This window comes from Gallinula chloropus, assembly GCF_964237585.1.
Source record: "Gallinula chloropus genome assembly, chromosome: 1".
In the NCBI taxonomy this organism is placed as follows: domain Eukaryota; kingdom Metazoa; phylum Chordata; class Aves; order Gruiformes; family Rallidae; genus Gallinula; species Gallinula chloropus.
The window spans coordinates 115,765,896-115,788,227 of NC_140085.1; the positions used below are offsets into that span (position 1 = coordinate 115,765,896).

At 40.1% G+C, this 22,332-nt stretch overlaps 1 protein-coding gene across 3 annotated transcripts in view; it reads left to right on the forward strand.

Annotated features, from left to right (window-relative positions):
• DOP1B (DOP1 leucine zipper like protein B) overlaps positions 1-22,332 on the forward strand; it is a gene marked incomplete at its 5' end in the record, with an annotated part of 47,092 nt that overhangs the window by 14,593 nt on the left and 10,167 nt on the right. Inside the window, 21 exons of one of the 3 annotated variants that reach the window (XM_084279283.1) lie at positions 728-826; positions 1,527-1,650; positions 2,364-2,464; positions 2,901-3,015; positions 5,532-5,652; positions 6,160-6,301; positions 6,885-6,974; positions 7,529-7,720; positions 8,505-9,198; positions 10,709-10,980; positions 11,786-11,938; positions 12,974-13,074; positions 13,758-13,948; positions 15,691-17,305; positions 17,850-17,961; positions 18,569-18,757; positions 19,421-19,546; positions 20,153-20,287; positions 20,941-20,996; positions 21,813-21,917; positions 22,005-22,071. In XM_084279283.1, the coding sequence (XP_084135409.1) occupies positions 728-826; positions 1,527-1,650; positions 2,364-2,464; positions 2,901-3,015; positions 5,532-5,652; positions 6,160-6,301; positions 6,885-6,974; positions 7,529-7,720; positions 8,505-9,198; positions 10,709-10,980; positions 11,786-11,938; positions 12,974-13,074; positions 13,758-13,948; positions 15,691-17,305; positions 17,850-17,961; positions 18,569-18,757; positions 19,421-19,546; positions 20,153-20,287; positions 20,941-20,996; positions 21,813-21,917; positions 22,005-22,071 (4,800 nt within the window). Of the gene's footprint in view, positions 1-727; positions 827-1,526; positions 1,651-2,363; positions 2,465-2,900; positions 3,016-5,531; positions 5,653-6,159; positions 6,302-6,868; positions 6,975-7,528; positions 7,721-8,504; positions 9,199-10,708; positions 10,981-11,785; positions 11,939-12,973; positions 13,075-13,757; positions 13,949-15,690; positions 17,306-17,849; positions 17,962-18,568; positions 18,758-19,420; positions 19,547-20,152; positions 20,288-20,940; positions 20,997-21,812; positions 21,918-22,004; positions 22,072-22,332 lie in introns of all 3 variants that reach the window. The other 2 variants (XM_084279282.1, XM_084279284.1) reach the window with 2 other exon arrangements.

Consider the following 22,332-nt stretch of genomic DNA (forward strand, 5'->3'; position numbering starts at 1 on the left):
AGAGGCTGATGGAATTGCTTAATACAGTTATTTAATGGGGGCATCTTACCTGAAGTATGGCAGAGAATCTTCCTTCCTGATTTCGTTAGCCTGCAGAATGCACATCTTCTGAAGCTTCTGCAGTTTTTGGTGACTGGTACTACATAAAGCCTTAAAAGACTGACTCTGTTTCAAATAAGAAGATTACCCTGGCATGTTTTTTCTATTTGTTCTGATTTTGCATTTGAGGCTGAAGATCGGTTTTTCTGTAATACAGTATATGCAATGTTTAATGGGGATTTCTCAGAGTGTTTGCAGTCCTGGAAGACAATTCTGAAATTTGGTGTCTTTTTATTTTTTCAGTAAAATGGAAATCTTCAGTAGGTAGTAATTTATGTTAAACTTGAGTAATGGAATAACTGTAATCCTAGTCAGAGTACTTTAATATCTGCATTTTCTGAGGCTTCACAATCTGTCTGGTAGCCGCTGATGTCACTCTAACATTCTGTATTGTTACAAAACCAAGTATTTCATAAGTGTTAACGATTTTTTTAACAGTATTCAACAAAACTTTAACTCATTTTGGGGATAGGAGTTAAATGGCAGAGTAATTATCCTCTTCTTAAAAAAGCTATTGTCCACATGTAACCAAGTTTGCTTTCTTTCCTTCTCGTGATTATTAACGGTGATTGTAGTTTAAATGTTATGTTGAAGTAGAACAACCTTGTGCTTTCTTTTCCTTTTACAGATAAAGTCTTTGTGTGTATCAGTATTGGATTCAAATGTCCTTGTGCAAAGGAACACTCTAGAAGTGATTCTCTTCTTCTTCCCGTTTTATACAGCTTTGGTAAGCGGACTATTTTGGAACTGTTGCATGTGCACTTGGCACGGGAAGGTGTCTTGGGTGAAACCAATCCAACTCCTACCTCTGTTATTGCCAAATGCCTGAATTTTATACCTTCAAAATCAATGAACAGATTTTGCAGTTTCTTTTCCCCCCGATTTTAATAGCAGAGGAGGCTCCACTGCTTCTCAGGCTCCTTACAGCTTCAAATGAAGGTGTGCTTTCACGGCGCATATTGCGTGATACTTGGAATGTGCTTGAAGTAGTCAGGCCTGAGAAACTGCATGTAGAAAAAATGTCGAGCTCCTTTCCCACATAGGATTTCAGCATTTGGAATTGTCTGCTCTAAACTAAGATACTTCTGTTAAAGAGTAGGAGAGAAAATATTTCTTGAAACAAGAGCTGTTCCCCATCATTTCCTAACTCACCTAGTAGTATAGTCAGTATTTTGAAAGTAACAAGTAGTTATAAAGCGTAACACAAGGAAGTCTTTAGCATTTGTAGCTTAACTGAAGTTGTGTACCTTGAGTATGATGATGATCACATTTATGTCAGATTCCCTTTCTTGAGTCTTACAGTATACAAAATATTTTATTGTTGACGATTTGTTGCCTTTTTTTTTTCCCCAAAACATAAATCCATTACCAATTTAACTGGTTTCAGTGTTCATAAGCAGCTAAAGTATCTGTGTTTTTCATCCTAGGACTGCAATGAAAGCACTGTTCTATTGCAGAGGGCTGATTTAGTCTATATTCTGTCAGCAGCTACACAGACATTGTTGAGGAGAGACATGTCACTCAACAGAAGATTATACGCATGGTTGCTAGGTACTGTACAACATACAGTGATAATCAATATTCTGAATACCTAAGGGGAAACCAGAATCAGTGCTTCAAAATGTAATGCAGTTTTTCAGCAGGTAACAAATGTTGATAAATTAAAGTGTTTAGCTGCTGTTTATTAAATACCTGTTGAATAAAATTGAGCATTCATTTGTCAAACAGGTCTCTTCAAAGGTCAATTCATTTCACTGTCCTGAATCACAGGGTATCTGATCTGATCTGATTAGTTATTTCTGGTCCCATCATTCTGAAGTGGTTCAGTGGACTGAAAGGAGTGCGGTGCTGTTATGACCTTTGCTCTTTTGGAAGTAATAGTCTATTCATTCCCATGTGGGCATAATTGTCAAGGAGGGGCTATGAGGGAGCTGTATCTTCTCCTCATCTGCCTCCTTTTAACAGCATAAGAAGAAGCTAAATGTGACAGGGCAAGAGCTACAGCCACACAGTTGCATGGAGGCTGCCCTTCCTGACCCCATGTCTGAATTTGGACTTGTTTTGATGTTTAGTATAGCACATCTGGATGCCTCAGACTGATATGTGGGACAACCTTGGGCAGTACCTGAGCTAGTTGCAAGCAAAGTGTTGAAATGACAAAGGTTAAAAATGCCCTGTAATGTCAATATTTGTATAAATGACACGAGTATTGCTCTGCACTGTAGTGTTTCTCTGTACTCCTGATGCCTCTGTTTATCTTGTAGGCTCTGACATTAAAGGTGGCACTTTTGCTCCAGACTCAACGACTTCTGAAGACCATGCTATTTATTTCTTTGGAAAATATTCTAAAGATCTTTTGGTTGAGGTTGGTGTTCGTTGTATACAGATGTATTTATGATCCTTTTAAATGTTAGCGCTGACTGTGTCGGGGGTTGTTCGCTGTGCCACTTGGTTTGTCCTTCGCTCTCTGTCTCTAACGGTAACATCCTTTTGGTGGTTCTATTTTCATCTATCTAAATGTCTGCTGGGCTGTATTTATCCCAATATTGTATGTGCCTAAAATACAAATGGAATCTAATGGAAGCCAAGGGCAGCATCTTTGATGAACTACCTGAATTATTTAAAAACGCTTCTCTAAGTAAGAGCCGCTCTCGAGTACAGATGATGAGAAGATAGCATTGATTTGTCTACCCTGTATGGAAAACTGAAGTTCAATCATAGTCAGTACTAAAAAAAAAATAATTTAGAAACACTCCAATCTCTTTTCTACGTACAACATGTTGATATTTTCTTTTTACTAGAGTTTGATTGAAATTTTGCATCAGAAATTCCCAGAGTCTGACACAGAGGAACAGCATCAAGCTTATTTAAAACCCTTCCGCATCCTGATCAGTCTCCTTGACAAACCTGAAATAGGTAATGTTGCTTGTCCTGTCTGTCATGGCTGCTGAGAACTGTCACAGCTTGGTGTTCTTTGTCTTGAGTCCTGCTGCCAAAGGCAACACCCTGCACAGTTCTTCCTACTGCTGAATGTGAGCGTGTCCTGTATTGGTCTGCAGGGGGCTGTGTTCCTTGCCTTGGACCTGGTTCAAAACGGTGCTCTGGAGCAAGCTCCCTCTCCAGGTTCTCTCTGGCTCTTCTGCAAGCCAGAAGATGCGTAGCATGGATCTGTCCTGGGGGTGGGGGGTAGGGGCCAGTTAAAAAGAACCACTTCTGTCCCAGTCTCCGTTTTCAGCTCAATTCATTGCTCAGAGCTTATAAAGAAATACTGCTGGGAGGTGTTTGGGGTTTTTTTTTCTTCTGTCTTATAAAGCGACTTCTGTCTGGAAAGCCACCAGTACTGTGCTTGCCTGGGTGTGTTTGCAGTACTTGGCTGTGCTTGCAGGGCTTCTTAAAGGCTTTCACCAGACTCTCATGACTGTCAGTGTTGCTTTTCCAGACACTGCAGTCCTGCCAGTAGCTAGCCTGTGGTGGTACTGCTGCCAAAATGGGCAGCTCCACTTAACCTGCAAGTGCTCCAGCGGGAACTTACCTCTTACGGGTGTGGGGAGGTAGGGGTGCCTCTGTCAGTGGCGCTGCTGGCTTGTGCTGGCCTGATGCTGCTGTGGGAGATAGAGTTTGAGGCTTCAAGACTGAGCTGTGAAGAGTCTCCTCCTCTTCTCTGACTGTCACATGTCATGTACACAGCAGAACAGACCTTGCCAGCACCAGAAGGGTGAGGCTGTGCCAGCCCTTGTTTTAAAGGGCGAGTTCTCCTTTCTGTATCAAAGAATTAAGTTAAAATAACTTGCCGTATATTTCGCATTTAACAGGGTTCTGTAAGAACCATGGACAGATGAGTCTTTGAAATGACATTCTGTTAATCTAACAGCTATGAGAAGCCGATGGACGGGTTAACTGCTACTTGTTAGAAGCTAATAGAGTCTTAATGACTGACTGTATCCCAAAGTGGTGTTCTAGTTATTTTTCAGGGTGGGGCAGTGATGTTATCATTGACCCAGCCTGTAGACTTAGCATAAAACTCATGTGCTGAGATGAAGCAGTTGATTTTGTAGGCTCTTGTATTCTGATTAGCTTATCGACTTTCACGGATCAGGAAAATCCTTTTAAGAACATTTCCTGTAGAGGAATTATCAAAGCACTACCAAGGCAAATGAGGATTCTGTATTGCTTTTCTAACAAAAGAATGCTCCCTTAGTAGAAGCAGTTGTTGGTCTGTTTGTAATTGGTGCTGAAATGTTCCTTCCACTGCTTTTAGCTGCTTTAAAGCTGTTTTTTGTTTAAAAAAATATTTGATTAAAGACTCTTATATGATGCATTTTCATTTCCTGACAAAAATTCTGAAGAAGAGACAGTTGACTTACATTAACAATCTCTTGATTAATCTGATTTAGAAAGTAGATGACAGATACTACCCTATTGCATGTTTTTGGCTGACAATCAGTGTTAATCTGAACTACAATATAGGGTATTTAGCTGAACTGCATTATTCAATTTAGTATCTCTGTTCCTGTCAGCTCACAAAATATAGCTTCTTGAGCCTTAATCTAATATGGCTTTCACTTCCTGTGAAATGGATTTAGCAGTGGAAGTTGTGGGGTTTTTTTAAAGGTAGCAAACTAAAATACAACAAGATTCTTTGACCCTTTCCATTACTCTTAATCACTAACTTCTTTTGTTATTTTCCTGTTTAGAAGCACTCACTGGAATGTTTTATACACTACTTTTTTTTAATGGTTCTGTGTGTAGGGTATTGTACTTAATATTTGTGTACCTCCCCTATAGACAGTTTCAGATAAAATGAAAAAGTGCTGACCCTTGAAAATTGTGTGCAGATGTCAGCACACACCTAAGATAATATTCTCCTTAAAACTGTTTATAAATATGCATTTTTAGTATATATTTAAGCATTTCAATTTCTCAGTTTGCTTATTTTTCCAAGTTCTGTCCCTCAAAATTTAATCAGGGCTACTATATTAAGTGTGTGTTAGGAAATCTGTTTGTTTTCCTTATGAATACGGGCATGGTGATTATTTTTGGCACATGAACTGCAGGTTTATGGTTGTGATTGTGTCCACTTATAAATGCTTGCAGTGTAGGTGCCTTATGGATGTGACACAAGCGTAATGTAGAACCGGTGCCATGGCTTTCCAAGTATCACTAAAATGTTCCTAAAATGAACAAGTAGTATTAACTAGAATTAAAAAAAAAAAAAAAAAACCCAAACAAAAAAAAAACCCAAACCACCCTACATATTTAATTTTATTTTAACTGGAAAATCTGTTATTTCAAGGGGCCATGTAACCATTTTACTCCTACTTGGGTGCTCATGTTTTTTTAGTCTTGCTACCCCTGTCCATATAGGTTCGTAACTGAGCTGCTTAGCAAACACTTTGGTACAATGACTGGATTCTTTTTTCCTTCAATTGTAGGGCCACAGGTTGTTGGAGATCTGTTCCTTGAAGTTACCAGAGCCTTTTATTCCTTCTGCAAAGATGCACTTGGTTCTGATCTCAAACTTAGCTACAATCAAAGTGGCAACATTCTTGCAAGGTATACTACAAGTTTCCAACTATGAAACAGAACTGCATCATTTATATTAAGCGAGCTTATTAAAATCTAACCAAGTTAAGGAAGGTTAGATTTTTAACAAAGTGGCCTTCTCTATAGAAGATGAGATTTTTCTATCACTTACTTTCTTCCCCATACCTGCTTGATTTCTCTTTGATTATCAGAGAAAAAAGTAAAGTACACCACGTATGACAGTTGGAGATTAAATCCAGCTTTATTGGCCAAGAATCAGTGTGATGTCAGAAGTCTTAGCCTTTCAGTTTTCAAAGTTGGAAGCTCAATTTCTTTTATCTGGGAGAACGATGTTCAAACTCCAGCTATTCCAGAATGACTTAATCCTTGATTTAAAACAATCAATATCTTCTAGCTTGTAAAGAAAGGGCAGAAAATATTTTAGAACGCATCAGCTAGTATTGTGATGATGTGCATGCTCTCAGAATCTTCACTGACATCTGTTTCCTGTGTTTTTTTTCTTTCCCTTTCCCACAGTGCAATCAAAGAAAACAAAAATGCTTCAGAAATTGTCAAAACAGTCAATTTGTTGATCACATCCTTAAGCACGGATTTTCTTTGGGATTACATGACCAAATGTTTCGAAGATTGTTTCAGGTGTTTAGTGTGTCAAACAATAGTGCTGCTTTTAAAAATACCACTTAAGAGCTATCTGTGTAAGATAATAATGTTTGCTGAAGCATTTAAAATCCGGAAGGGACATATTACATGTTAGAATCAGACACATTTGTAAGTTGCATCCTAAAATAATTCAGTAGTGCAAACAGGTAAGCCATTAGATGGAAACTAGCAAACTGAGAACAAAAGAATTCTCTTTCAGAATGACAGCTGAAGAAGGGAAACATTTGGGAAGGAACGTCTTCCTTGGAAGAACAAGTGTTTTTTGAACGGAAAAATAAGTTTTCTATCTTTTTATCTTTTTCCAAATATAAGAGAGAAGATTATACTTTAAGTAGTAAGATCGTGCATAAAGATTCAGGTTGAAAATTAGAAGCACTTTAGCATCCCACATGCTACACTTCAGGTGGTTCTGACAGAATGTTTTACCCTGCTGTATTAGAAGTCTCATTTTACTTTGCTTCAGAAAGTGGTTCAGTATTTTATGCTGGTTTTGATGAAGCTTTTTTATTGTAACAATAATTTTGACAGGAGAAAAGCTTACAAAATAACGTTTCTCTCAATCCAGAAACAAATCCACACAGATGAGATATCCTCTGGAAAATATCAGCACTCCTCCTACAGTCTCAGAGCTCTGCACGCTATTGGTGTTTCTTCTTGACGTGATTCCTTTGGTAAGGCAACCGGAAGTTAACTGATTCAAAGATTTAAGAAAATTAAAATCATGCTGTGATTACCTAAAATTAAAACAGGTAAATTGACATATGTGTGCATATGCATACTTCGTCCTATAAAGTAGCTTTGTGTGCTGATTTATGTATGGCAACCTGTGCTATTGAGTAGCAAAATTAAAATTGTTTACATTTTAAAATACTCTATCAAAGGGATGAAAAAGTGTACCTTTTACTTCTTGGGTAAAGAATTTCCTGAGACTTTTTGGTCTCTCAGTAGCTGGCTGGATATTGTAAAATTTTTAGGGTATGATTCATAGAACCACAGAATCGTTTAGGTTGGAGAAGACCTTTAAGATGCTTAAGTCCAACTGTTGACCTAGCACTGCCAAGTCCAATTCAGTGTTCACCATGTAGAATGAAGAGACAATAGCAATGAAGCAAGTTTGTACAATTTAACCATTCGTGAACTGACTTTATCAATCATTGATCAGTGTTGCTAGATGGCTGAGTAATATTACGTGATAACTGTTCTAAACAGTGCTTATTTATTTTAGGAACTCTACTCTGAAGTGCAAACTCAGTATCTTCCACAGATGCTCAGTTACATGGTGCAGTCTCTCCTGGAAAATATGGAAGTGTTAGGTTTACCAGAACTCACTCATGCCTTAAAGACCTGTTTTAAGGTGCTTAGCAAAGTGCAAATGCCCCCTTCCTATTTGGACATTGAGACAGGAAGTGGAAATGGGGTAAGTGTTTTTCAGCTACTCATGCATGTTTAAAGTGGTTGGTGACATTAAACCTAGGTGATAACTACTGCAATAAAGACTTTTTTTTAAACTTCTCTTCTTTGGCCTGTTCCAGAGCTACCCGGTGCCTTACTAGTCTTACTGGTTATTCAGTTCTGACTTGTTTGAATTATTCGTGCCAGTGAATGAGTATAGTCATGTCTGAAATTTGGGCTTTAATCCTACCTTTTGAGAAGACTGTGGTCTTAATGGTTTTGAAAGGCAGTCAGGTCATGCAGTTGCCAAAGATTCAAGTTGTCAAATCCAGGCCAGCGTTAGGTCTGCAAGGTTTTCAATTAATATTTTAGTTTCACACAATGTGCTATTATTTCTGTGCAAGAGACCATGATAGGGAATGAGGAATAGGTGGCATAAAGCAGTCACATAACCACAGCCTGCCAAAGTTTTGTACTAGAACAAGGACAAGCACTTGACTAAAAATAATGCAACATAAATAATACCGTTGCAGTGGTGAATTGATCTTAAGGAAATGTTTTCATGTGGTAAGTGTTTACAGCTACGGATCGGTTGGTGTTTGATGAGTCAAAGTGTGAGGACTGTACAAACATCTGTTAGGTTTTAAATGCAGTGGAATTGATCTGCCTACAAATAACTGTCTCATTAAAAAGTAAACTGTATCTGAAAATTGCAAATACAAGGGTTTTGGTTTTTTCCTGTCATTGCTGTTCCCCAGCACCTGCCGCAGTTCAATGCCACTCTAACCATATTAACATTTCTGGTTTAGAGCCCAGTGAAAAAGGGGAATGTGGACATAACCTTGGAGACAAAGTCTGTGCTGCAAGAGGAGGATGAGACTCCATTCCCTCCACTGAAGTCAGAAGACAGTGGCATTGGTCTAAGTGCTTCCTCCCCAGAGCTCTCTCAGCACTTGGGGGTGCCAACTGTGACCCTTGAAAGAGATGATGTCTGGAAGAAAGGGGGGAGCATTCAGAAGACTTTGTATTGCATCCAAGAGCTGGTTGCCAAGTTCTCCAGTAAATATATTTTTGGGGTGCAGTTTCAAGATACAAGTAACGAAAGCATCTCAGCATTGAATCTGAGTGGAAAAGAGAAAAAAGAGAATGGCTACAGATTACCTGAAAGTGCTAGCAAAAAGAAGACCCCATGGGATGCAAAGCAAATCACTGTACCTCAGTTCAAACAAATGCTTTCAGACTTGTTCTCAGTTCGAGGGTCACCATTCAAGAACAAGGGTTCTAATCCTCTTCCTTCTGATCGCAACTCTGGTAATAAAAAGGAAAAGGAGGAAGAAGAGTGGGACTTGGAACAGGTGATACTTGTCTTGGGACCCCTTAGAGGTGACTGCAAGGAAGCTTTTGCTGCAGCTTGTCACCTTTTGTTGGATTGTACCACGTTTCCAGTCTATCTTTCAGAGGAGGAGATGGAGCAGTTATATCTGTCTCTGTTTCAGGTTCCTGGTAAGAAAAGATTCCTTTGCTGGGCAGCTTGAGCATTTGAGGATGCAGATGGCAGTGTGAGCTTAGCTATTTGCAAGACAAGTGACCAGGGCAAGTAGTAATACCTTTTGACAGGGCTGAAGGCAAGCTGCATGGGAGTTAAAGATGTACCCACATCAGCATGTGTTTTGTGTCTTGGCTGAAGGACAATTTTTACCAAATTTTTTAAATTCACAGTCTTTTGAAAGTTTTCATTGGAAAACTTGTACTTGAAAGAAGGAAAAGACCTTCTAACCTGGAGAGCCTTGTCTCATGGTTCAAGGTTTTCAGGAAATCCGTGTCCGTACCCACCCCTGTCATGTGCGTGTGTTTTACAGGAAGATGGGTGTAGGTGGAAAACTAGAGCTCTAAACCAGTACAGAAGTAAAACCATCTCTTTCCTTAACCCTCAGAAGTCAAAGGAGTCTGATGTAATCTTAACATATAAGAATAATCTTGTATAATTGGAGGGTCTGTTTGTTTCCGAGTTGAAATTCATTAGCTTTATCAGGAGCAGTTACTGGCTGCAGGCTAATTGACAAGACAGGTTTGTAGTGAATGGAGAGGTAGGAAACTTGGAAAATTCAGTTCCCTTCACCACCTCACCACAAATTTCTGCTGTCTACCTCAGCAAAGTGATGATATGCCCATCATCTACATGGGTGAGCTGTCTGCTTGACATGGAAACTTTTTCATGTTTGCGTTACCTTCCATGTGGTCAGCAATGTGGCTGAACTTAGAAGGCTTGCTTTCATAATACTGTTTGTTTGGGATGTCATCCTAGGATTATAGAATTTATTTGCAGAATTCTTTTCAGCTTCACACCCTGGAGAGTACAGTAAGGTTTCGAGCCAAAAGGAGACAACCTTTGATAATGAAGGTCTGAGTTGAATGTGATACAGGAGTTGTCTGATGTGGAGAAGGAAGAGTGGTCATTTTGTTGTGGTAGTGAAGCAGTTAAAACATTTGGGTTTGAAGCCAGAGTTGTGCACTTATACCTTAAGACTGTCTCCATTCAAGCCTTAATAAAACTTTATCTGATTATTCACTCAGGAGAGGCAAACATGGCTTGATTTGATGTTACCCACATCAGTTCCTTGTGTGCGTCATGGTTTCTGAAATGATCGGCCTCATGCTACCCAAAAGAGCATCCTTGGATCAGCAGACCTCTGGTTTTGTTTTTGACAGTGGTGGCTGGAAAAGGGCAGCTGTAAAAAATAGTTGTGAACAAACATAAACCGGAAAGTGGAAATCCTCTGGCTACTGTGTTACTGAGGTCCTGTGAGAGCTTCTTGCTGGGGAAATAGGGACAAGAATATAACTTGTTTTGAAGCAAGTCCCTTCTGTAGCAAGGCACTTGATGATAGCATGACAGTTGGATGTCGGGAGTCATTTTTGTCTCTTGGTCCTCTGGGCTTGATTGAACAATTCTTGAAAATATGTCCATAACCTTGAGATTATTCAAAGACTTTTTTCTCACTTGTCTTCTGAGGAGGTTGTGATGCCAGCTTCCCTCTGTGGCTGAAGTCCCTAATGACAATATGCTGTTGTGTGAGTGACTGCTATGTTCAGAATGTGTCCATCTTCACGCTGCTGGAGGTGATCAACCATTCCCAGTCGCTGGCACTTGTGATAGAGGACAGAATGAAGCGGTACAAAGTGTCTGGCCACAACCCCTTCTTTGGAAAGCTGCAGATGGTTACTCTTCCTCCCATTGCTCCTGGAGTTCTAAAGATCATCTCAGAGAAAACAGATTTCTACCAGGTGCCAAGTTATTTTTTTTTCTTCTTTTCTACTGCCCAACTACGCTCTAAGGATGGGGTGGGAGAGTAAATTTTGTCTGCATGGATGTTTGGGGGCAACATGTTTGTGTTACAATGACACGTGACCGTTTTTTGCTTCCATAAGCACTTGAAAGCAATGACATTCTTCGTTGTGTGCTTCCCAACAGGATGTTCAAAAGTGGAAGGTTGTTTTCAAATTGCCACTTGGTTTTGTGCCCAAATTCTTCAAGGGGATTGGTATAGTTGATTTCTGACTTGAAGGGTTTGGTTTCATTGACTTGAAAGCTACGCTTTGGAGAGTTTTGATACTGCCCTAAGTTTTCAGATAAGAGAAAAATAGTGGGTGAATAACAAAATAATGGAAGTAATGAAATAATGAAAACATTCTGTCCTTCTTGTTTTGAATATATGTATTTCAAAGATGCTTTCCTTCTCCTGAACATTTATTGATTGTAGTGTTAGTATAAGGGTTGGTTCCAAGATCTTTTTCTTGTTTCTAATTGCTGTGCCTGACACACATGCAATCTGTTAGGTTTTGACCCAGAAAATAAATAGAAGCAGAATAACTTCTGGCTCACATCCATGCAAATTACCTGCACTACTAGGGTAGGAAAGTTGCATTCCTTTAGGTCTGAGTGTATGACCTCAATTCTTGCTCTTTGCTAAACCAAGATGATTTGGAAATCCATTTTGGTAACAGAGGGCGTTTACGAAATGGAAAGCTTTTAATTCAGGGAAGAAATGGCTAGTAGTAGTAATACTAGTTGTTGATATTTTTTCCCTAGAGAGTAGCCTGTGTGCTCTGGAATCAGCTGAACAAAGAGACACGGGAGCACCATATTGCCTGTGTGGAACTGTTCTACAGGCTGCACTGCTTGGCACCATCAGCAAATATCTGTGAAGACATTATTTGCCATGCACTTTTGGATCGTGATAAAGTAAGTCCTGTATTCACTGAAGCCCCTTAATCACTGTAGAGTTGTTCCAGTGCTTCCCAGACTGCTTCCAGTTCCCTTCCACCCCACGTTTTCACTCCCACGGTTCTCTGTCTTCCAAGAGTCTGACAGGTGCTGTCCACACCTTTACAGTTCCCTAGGATTTATTTGTGGTGGGACTACAGCTAAACTTTATCCCTGTATACAGTCTCTGTCAGTCAGTGCTGAAGCTTTTTTAGTTTCAGCTCAAATCATGTAGTATCTAAAATCTTGCAGTTTTTGTCAGTACTTCCAACAGACCCAGCTCCATCAATGACTAAAATCATTTTGCTTTGTGTTGGTTTTGTAAACTCCCTATTCCAGCAACAGACTTTATTACTTTGTGAGTGTATGTCAACATAATGTTGACCCTGTGTCCACCTTAGCATTTAGTTCTCATAATAAGTTGTATTTTAAGTGAGCCAGTTATTAATTATTTTACTTGCCTGGTTTAATGACAGAACAAACAGTTCTTTAATAACTTAGAGTATAATTGTCAGAAGTGCCTTGCACAATAAGACTTAAACCAGCCACCTTCAGTTCTCAGTATTGTTTTCATACCTTTGTTCTTGCAATTTTGAAACTTAAAAGTTTTGAAATCTTTTAAAAGCTTTCAAACAAAGTTAAGAGTAGTAAACACTACCTAATATACAATACCTAATATATCATTTGTCATCTACCTTTTCAACCTCCCTAACACCAGAGTAAGACTGAAACGTTTATACACAGGAACCCTGAAATAGATCTTTTGGTGTGCTGGCACATCTGGTTTTTGCTCCTACAAGCACAGTGGCTGTTAAGTTCTGGTTGTGTGTTCATGGATACGTGGCGTTTTGGTTTAGTCTTTTGCAAAACAGAAAAGTTCTCTCAAACTACCTGAGAGGGTTAACAGTCATCTACATAATAAATGTGTTCTACTAGAGGTTTAAAAAGTACTAAAACTTTACTTGGTGATAAATGCTGCAAAGAAATTTGTATCTGTCTTGTTTCCTTGCAAAGGGGACAAGGCTGGAAGCGCTGTTCAGATTCTCTGTCATGTGGCATCTGACCAGAGAGATCCAAGGCAGCAGAGTGACTACTCACAATCGGTCCTTTGATAGGTATTTTCCATTTCCACTGGCTTAGACTTACAGTTATATATTTAACTATATCATGCTTTGTTCTTTTTCCTTTTTTTCCTGAGGTGTGAAAAAATTCTCTGTAGAGAGAACAAAAAATGAGCAAAAGGAAGATCTTCACCTTTCTTGCACTGTTACCTTTGCAAAGCACTCTGTGTGCATGGTGCACTTTCTTGTGTGAATGAGGTTTCTGTAAAAATTGAAAGAGCTTCATACATGAAGAGTAGCTTGCAGATAAGTTTCTGCACAGCAGACATTTTGTTTCTCTTGGAGTGGCTTACAACTTTTTTTCTCCAAAGAAAATAGAACCAGCTACTTGTGCAAAAAAGAAAATTAGTTTTACTTCCTATTTACAAGATCATAATCTTTGTATGAAATGAGACAAAAGCATTAAGAGTTTTTCTAAGTAAATATGTGAAAGAACTCTAAGCTATGCTGCTCTCCTAGAGTGTGAGTCTATGTATGGCCTTGCTTCCCCAAACGCATGCGTACTGAACCTCAGCTCAGGAAAACGTGCATGACCAAGCTGTCCTTAGCAGACAGGAGCCACTGGCTGGCGCTTGCTTGAACATGCACTGTGTCTGTTCCCTGCCACTACTTTGTTGTTTGCATTAACTTTTCCAGGGATTTCAATTGTGCCTCTCCGTTCTGATTTCTCCACTCAGGTCTCTGTTTGTGGTACTGGACAGTCTCAATTGCTCAGATGGCGCAATTGGTGCTGCAGCGCAGGGCTGGCTGATCCGTGCTCTTTCACTTAATGACGTGGCACGGATTCTGGAACCAGTCCTGCTGCTGCTGCTTCATCCAAAGACACAGCGCACGTCCATCCACTACATCAAACAGAAAAATTCAGCAGGTAAAACTGTTCTTGGACTGAAACTGTAAGTGCTAACATAGCATTGCATACTCCTGAACACCTACTGAAGGCAGCCTCGGAAGTACCATGGCATCCTAGTACTCTGAGTTGTCTCGTCTCAGTTCCATAGATTTGCCCCCATCCAAGTACTTCTAGTGATGCCTAAAAGAGAGTTCAGGAGTAAGTCATGCTAGCAGAAGGCCTAATGATCATTGCTATTATGGTGGCTGCACCTACACTGTTGATTTGGATTGCTCCCTGCTTTGCTCTGGGATCCTGTCCCTCACTTCTCATTGCCATACCCAGATGATCCATGGTGCATGTGTGTTCACTGCTCACAGGATCCCTTCTCGAGCAAAACTAGGTCTGCAACCAAATGAAATCTGAGAGCAGGTTGGTGACTGTGTCAGTCCAGGAACTGTTCCAGTAGGCAGGATGGACAGGAAAATCTCAGTCTCTCCACCCACTCTTCCCCCAGCACACCATGCACCTTCACAACAGGTTTCTTTATTCAGAATATTTTTTGTTAATGACTTGCTCAGCATCATGTTAAAATAGTCAGACAGGTTGTGAAGAATTTCTTCTGTTTAGGGCACGCCACACACACACACAAACAAAGCCAAACCAGCCTAACTCTACTAACTTCTGAAAACAAACATGTCTTTGTCCAAAAAAGATCCATCCTGATTCAAGAGGAGATCTGAGTCCTTGTGGCATATGTCCTGAGTGTCCCAGAGCTAGGATGTAGAAGCAGAGAGGGTAGTTTAGAATTGAAGATGACCTCTAGCCACCCAAATTTAGAAAGGTGGCGAGGCATCTTTGCCTAGATGGGCTAAATTTGACGGCTGGAAGATACCCATTTTAAGTCCTGTAGTGAGAATCATTGTGACCCATGCATGAACTGTGTCAAATGTAGAACAGACGAGAGTGACGAATACCTGCAGGGAGCAGTTGAGGAAGACTGAAACGGGAATAGAGCCTGGGTTTGCTCCAGCCGTGGAGTCCCGCGAAGGCTGGCAGGCCGTTCAAGTTTGGGACTCCTGAGAGTGGTGTGGATGTGAGACACTGCACCATTTGGCCCAAGTAGTCAAGGTTGTTTCTTGGAGCAGAGCAGAAAGGCAGTGGAGAAGTGTCCTGGTAGTTTTGTGTAGAGAAACTTCTGTGTCACCTGTCTGTCTCATTACTGTTAACCCAGCTGGTGGCTTGCATAATTGTTTTTCTGTCTTGATTGGCACATAGTTAGATGGTAGACATTTGTAGCTTCCAAAGGGACGTGTTAATTAGATGCTATACACAGAGCTAATGCCCTCCTTTCTTTTCCCATAGCATGTAATCAAGGAAAACATTAGCTCTTAAAATAAAAAAAAGTCCACAGAATCCCTCTGTTCCCATCCTTCTCATTTCTATCCTGACTTCAACAACATTTTATGCTCAGGAAGCATTAAAAAAGTTGTCACATCTAGGGAGTCACAGCATAAGAGAAACAGCATGTGCTTTATGTTTTGTTCCTGTTCTCTTGAGCTGCCATAGGTTAGGACTGCTCTACCACACTAAAAACAAAGATAATTCTTGCCTGAACTCTGCTTGGTTTTTTAGCTCCACTTGTTACAATTATTAGTACAGGAGACCAGAGTAGTTTTTTAACCTTTTTCTCCTCGTACAATGATTTATTCAATATAAAGCCTGTTGTGTGAAATAGACAATTCTATGCTCTTTTTGAAGAAAAACATACTTTTTTTCAGAAGATATACATGATTGGCTTTGCAAGAAGAAGGCCTCTTTGAAAGAGTCTGGCATCTCTGAGAGCAATTTTGATGAAAACCTTCCGTTCAGCCAGTTTACTACTGTGGATAGAGAAGCAATTTGGGCAGAAGTGGAAAAAGATCCAGAGAAGCTGGAGTTAAAAACAGAACAGTCTGAGAACAATGGCTTTTGTAATCCAGTAACTTCACATGAAGCAGATGGTGACCAAGATAATAGTGAGCACACAGAATCAGCAGACACCAGCACAGGCCATGACAGTGAAAATACATCCTCTTTTTCTCCTTCTCTGGAGCTGCAAGAAATGAGCAACGAGGACAATGACAGCGGTGCAACTGATGGCAAAGAAACCACAAACCATGTGAGTTCTCTCAATGCGTTCCTTCCCGAAAGCTCCAGATCCAGTGTGGCGCTAAACCTTGTGCGTGCTGACTCTGAGAGGACCCAAGCATCAGAGTCTCTGTCAAGCGACGAAGAGGTGGACTTGGAGCTCCAGGAAATTACCCATTCTAGGTTGCTCAAGCAGCAAAAGGAGAAACAGGAGATGATTGAGGCGCTGTTCAAACACATGCTGTTGTATTTGCAGCCTTACGATTCTAAGAGGGTACTGTATGCTTTTTCTGTTCTGGAGGCAGTGCTTAAAACAAACCCTAAAGAATTTATTGAAGCTGTAGCTAGTACAAGTATGGATACCAGCTCCACAGCACATTTGAATCTTATATACAATCTCTTAGCTCGCCATCAGGAAGCCCTTGTAGGGCAGAGTTTTTATGGCAAGCTTCAGACTCAGTCCCCAACCATGTGTCCCCATTCTCTTCTAATAGAATTGCTCACTTACCTCTGTCTCAGCTTTCTGCGCTCGTATTATCCATGCTACTTGAAGGTCACCCAGAGAGATGTGCTTGGCAACAGAGATGTTCAGGTGAAAAGTGTGGAAGTCCTGATTAGAATGATGACCCAGCTAGCTACCATGGCAAAGGCTGCAGAGAATAAGAATGTGGAGTTCATACGCAGTTTGCTGGGAAGATGCAAAATTCAGGAGTTTGTTCTTCTTTCTTTGTCTGCATCTATGTATACGAGTCAGAAACGGTATGAACTGCTCATGGCAGATGGGGTTAATAATGTTGCTGAAGAAGAACTCTTTGAAGAGAGCCTAATCAATTTTGGGCATGATCAAATATGGAGCGAACACCCACTCCAGATCGAGTTGCTGAAGCTCTTGCAAGTATTGATTGTCTTGGAGCACCATCTTGGGCAAACTCATGAGGAGCAAGAGGATCAGCCAGACCTCTCTAAGGAGTGGCAGCAGGCTCTTAATTTCCAGCAGGCTATTGGTGCAATGCAGTATGTTTATCCACACCCAATAACTTCACAGGGATTATTTGTCTCTGCTGTGGTTAGAGGTTTGCAACCAGAGTATGGCTATGGGATGCATCCCACTTGGGTAGGGTTAGTCACGTGTTCCCTGCCTTATTTTGGGAAGTCTTTGGGCTGGACTGTGGCACCATTTATTGTACAGATCTGTAAAAACCTGGATGAGCTTGTCAAACAGTATGAAAATGAAGCTGTGAAGACATCTGCAAAAACATCTGCAAGGTAAGAGTCTGTGGTGTGGTGGGTTTCATTATGCTGAAAAGTTCCCCTTACTACAGAGTAACTTACTGGTTTAGTGTTGTAGCTCCCAGGGGTTCATCCTCCAACCCCACTGCACATGTATATCTGTCCCCTGAGCCCAGGGAAGGTGGAGGCAGTATTGTTGCAGCAGGGCTTGCTACCATCAGAGGAAGAGAGGAAAAGGGACCAGCAGCAGAAATGAACAGAAGCTGTGATACTTCCTGTCCCCCTCTGCCTACCACACAGGTAAAAAAGCAGCTCCCAGTTTTGGCAAGACTGAGGATTTTGGAGAACTAATCAAGGAGAGACACCTTGAAGAAGAAAAATACAGGGAGCCTGTTCAGAACAGGCAGTAAGTGAAAGTAATAGGGAAAAAATAATCGAATGCTAAGGATTTAGGGTCAGGTGATGAATAATACTCGAAAAGGCAAGGAAATGGGGTTGTCCAAGCATAATTTCTGATTTTTAGTCAAGAAAATACCACTTGGCCAGCTAACTTCTATTTTTCCCTTCCTCTCTTCCAAAGCTTTACTTCTAAAAGAGAAAACGTTACGCCTGATTACCCACTAACCCTTTTGGAAGGTCTGACAACCATTGGCCACTTCTGCCTTCTGGATCACCCTAGTCAGACTAAAAAGGTAAGTGCTTAATGCCGATCCCTTGCTTGATGCCTTGGCATCAGTTCATCATTCAGGGGTGAATATAAGTAGCGAAGCAGCACTGGTACAAGAAGATAACCTTAAAGAAGCCTCATAGCACACCAAAAGCAGTGAAATAAGTGAATGTGTAAGGGAGGGGGCCTGAACTTGGGGTTTTTTTGTTTGAAACTTCATTAGCAAAGTTAATATTAAGCAGGAGATATTCATGATAGTCTTGGTCACACAAATATTAGTCCTGTGTAACTTGTCTACAGTTGCTCTGCCATTACAAAAGTCTTCTATTTTCTTTTGAGTTCATAACATGCTGATGCGTTCTGTACAGTTTGTATTCCTATAACATTTGTCAGAAGAGGTTATTATCCTAATAATTTCCAAGACAAATCAATCATCACTATGACAAAATAGTGAACAGCAAATTCAGTAGACACTAATAGCAGCAGTATATTTCAGAAATAGAATGGTTGAATTATTTTTAAAGTGGTTATTATAGAAGTTGACTATAATTTTAATTATAGAATAAGAGCAGTCACACTGTGGTGCATAATATAATGTATTGCAATATTAATATTTCTGGTTTTTTTTCTAGTCATCTTATTTAACTGAACCTGCAAACCTGAGAAATGCTAGGAATGCTATTTTGGAAGAACTGCCTCGCATCATTAATACCATGTCTCTTCTCTGGAGTGTTATAAAGAGGGAAGACTCTCAAAAAAGACCAACAGACTTTTTTGGAACAACTAAAGGCTCTTCTTCCGTCTACTTTAAAGCAACCAAAGTAGGAATTCATTTAAACTGCCATGTACCTCATCATCCCAGTCATCCCCTCCCTTACCAGTGCATTTAACAGAGTTCATAGGAATAGTTCTGGTTTGGGCCATGTGAATTATATTGGACCATAAAGAATTTTTGAAGAACCGTCATGGGTTACACATTATCCACCTACAAATTTAGATTTTTCCCTGTTCTTTTTGCCCATCTGCACCCTCTCCTGATCTGTTTAAGATTTTGCTTTTTCTGTGAGCTTCTGTTAGTAGCTGCTGTGGAGCCAACCACCTCTGAATGGTCTGCAGCTTCCACAGGCAGCAGATCATGTACCTGAAGGAATAAAAATCCTAGATATTTTCCCTTCTTCTGTGGATATTGGAAAATGATACCAATGAAAAAAAGTCTGTCAGAGAAGAGAGAATGTAACACAATAAGTTATTTTAATATTTTGCAATCTCTTTTGCAACACATGTGCCTTCCATCTGTAAGAAGGCCACACTAACTCCTAAATAAATTATCAAACTAGTTTGACTGCCAAGTATATAAAAAGATCTTTTGTAGTTGTGTATTTTCTGAACTTCTTCAGAAAAGGAAGAATGTTTTACAGACTATGGGATGGCCTTTGCCTTGTGAAATTTAACATTAACTGTATGGGTTTTTTCCCCCTCTATAGACATTAAGAACTAAAATACTGGACTTCATGAATCCCTTGACTGCACATCTTGGAATCCAGTTGATGGCAGCAATTGCAGCAGTGTGGAATAGCAAGAAACCCCATAGGAGTCAAAGTAAAATCAAGGTAAAGCTAAAGAAAGGCACCATTAGTTTTCTAGTCTTAATGTAGATGTTATATTTATATGATCAGTTCTAAACTCTGGGCTTGTTTATAGATTCTTCAGGCTTTTTTACACATGCAAGTGGCAAGCCACTGAAAAATCAGGAACACTCTTATTTATAGGTAATTCCACAAAGCATCAGGGCTAAAATTAAACCTAAATAAGTAATCAAACAAAAAGGCCAATGTGGCAGCCTGTTTGATAGTAGTATAATTTTTTAATTGAATACTGGATTGTAATCTTGGGATTGCAATTTGCCGATGATATTTTAAAGACCTTGAATCAGTTCCATTTCCAGAGAAAGGTTAGAGTTGCAGTATTCTCTGGCACTAAACATTTATTCAGAGTAGAACACCTTTTCTGCCTAATGAAGTTGATTTCATGAATGTGTTGGGAGAGGATCTGCACGTGGCAAATTGCTGCATGCTTGATTTAACTTGTCTAATTTAAGTTTTGTGTTTTTTACAAAATATTCATATTTGAGTAATCACATAAAAAAACTTTTTTCAACTTCATATTTTGCCTTGTACAATTATCTGAGGGTTGTGTCTCTTGTTTTGTTTTGTCAGATTCTTCCAGTGGCTAGTGCATCTCAGCTTATTCTTGTGGACTTAATATGTGCACTTAACACACTGAAAATTGACACTATATTACATCTGGTCAAAGAGGTAGTGAAGAAACCATCACAAATCAAGGGTGAAGAGGTAACCATGAAGATAATTCCATTTTCTTAATAGATCCCTTCTGGTTCTATTCAGTGTGTCGTGTAAATATTGTTAGAGAGGAAGTTTTAGGTGGGGGTGGGTTTTTTATAAATGTGTGGTCCTCTTTTGCTGCTGAGTAAGTTGGGTTTTCCAGAACACAGTTTTCTGTGGTTTAATCCATCAATGTAAGCAGTCCTTCAGAATATTCTGCTAGAGAATTTTCTGGTAATGAAAAGGTTTGAGGTTCTCCAGTACTGAAGATGCTGACAGTTTTTGTAAAGCTGCTGCAAATACACAACTCAATGACTCATTTCTAAGGGTTAAAAATACTTCTCATTGAATCTTCCGGTTGGCTTTCGAGGAAAACAGTTTTGTTGCTCTGAATGCTGTTGCAAGAGCTTCTACAGCTCTGAATAAACTGTAACAGACACTCCAAAGTATCATGACTGTTTCTGAGTTAGGGTCCTCTATTAAGCTCTGAATTCTCTCATACTGCTGTGTAGATAGTTTTATTATAGTTGGTCATTTGTTGGAGTACAAGTGGCTTCTAAGAAGGGTCTGTTAACCATTTAAAAGAAATACTCAAGAGCTTGGACCTTCTTTTTTTTTTTTTCCTGATGGCAAATAATTGCAGTTTTGCTTTTATTTTTCAGAAATCTTCTCTTGTAGATATTCCGGTGCTGCAGTTCAGTTATGCTTTCATTCAAAGGTAATTCAGTTGTTATAAAAGAGAATTTTCTGTTTGACTCTAGTTAGGATAACAGCCAGCATCACTATTTCTGCTTTGCTTTGATCTTCATGCTGCAATGTCACCGAACACCTTTTTGTGGGAAATGGTTATTGCCACCTCACTGTTAAGTGACAGGTAGACACAAAATAACTGGGCTACGACATTCTGTTCCATTGATCTGTTGATAATGCCAGTCTGAAAACCTCATTTCACTCTAACAGAGCATTATACTTCAGGCACCTCATTGGCAACATGCTTCTATAATTTCTCATCATCTTTCTCCTTACCTGTTCTGTGTCGCCAGATGAATGGATAGAGAGCTTCTGAATTCAGTGACACTGCTGTGGCTGCAGTCTGGGATGGACAGGTAGTGGGTCAGGCAGTTGGTTGGGAGTACTCTTTTGATCAAAACTCCTCTTCACATACTTGGCTTTTCTTATACAGTAGCCTTGGGATGTATCAGGCTGTACAATATACTGTATGCACTAAGCTGTGGAGATAAAGTAAGCCGGCATGCAGTGGAGCCAGTAGCTAAACTCTATCCCTCTTCTCCCCCTGAAGACCCAGCCCTCTTGCGGTGCTGGCTGGCACACTGCATGTGCTGCTAGCCTTTGCTTCTGCTGCTGGGTACTTGTACCATCTTGTTGGATCGGTCAGGAAGGGGTAGGATCAAATAGCAAGGATCTTCATGGAAGCATTTAGGCCACCTAGTTACCCGTGTATGTTGGGGTTCTTTGCTTTTTTCTGAACTCTAACTTCGGGCTTGGGTGTGTTTTGGTTTTGTTTCTTTGGCAGACTGCCTGTCTCAGCCTTGCAGGAGAACTTCCAGTCCTTATTAGGACTTCTCAAAGAGTCTGTGCAGTTGAACTTGGCTCCTCCTGGACACTTTCTTCTTCTCAGGTACTGTGTAAGAGAGAAGGAAGGGTTTTAGATGCCCTAGTAGACCTGTCCAGTTACTAACTCACGGTGAACTGATTTTTCCCACAGTACTCTCAACGACTTTGTGACTAGGACACCTACTCTGGAAAACAAAAAAGACCAAAAAGACTTGCAGGTACAGTGTGTACATATACACTTTTTAGTTCATAAATCTGGCGCTGTGCATCTAAGTAAAAGTGGAGATGGCCTCATCTGCACTTGTATCTGAGTTCACCTGTGCTTTTTAGAGTGTGTGAGTGGACACATTCTCATAGAATCATAGAATGGTTCAGGTTGGAAGGGACCTTAAAGATCATCAAGTTCCAACCCCCTGCCATGGTCAGGAACACCTCTCATTAGACCAGGCTGCTCAAGGCCCCATCTATCCTGGCGCTGA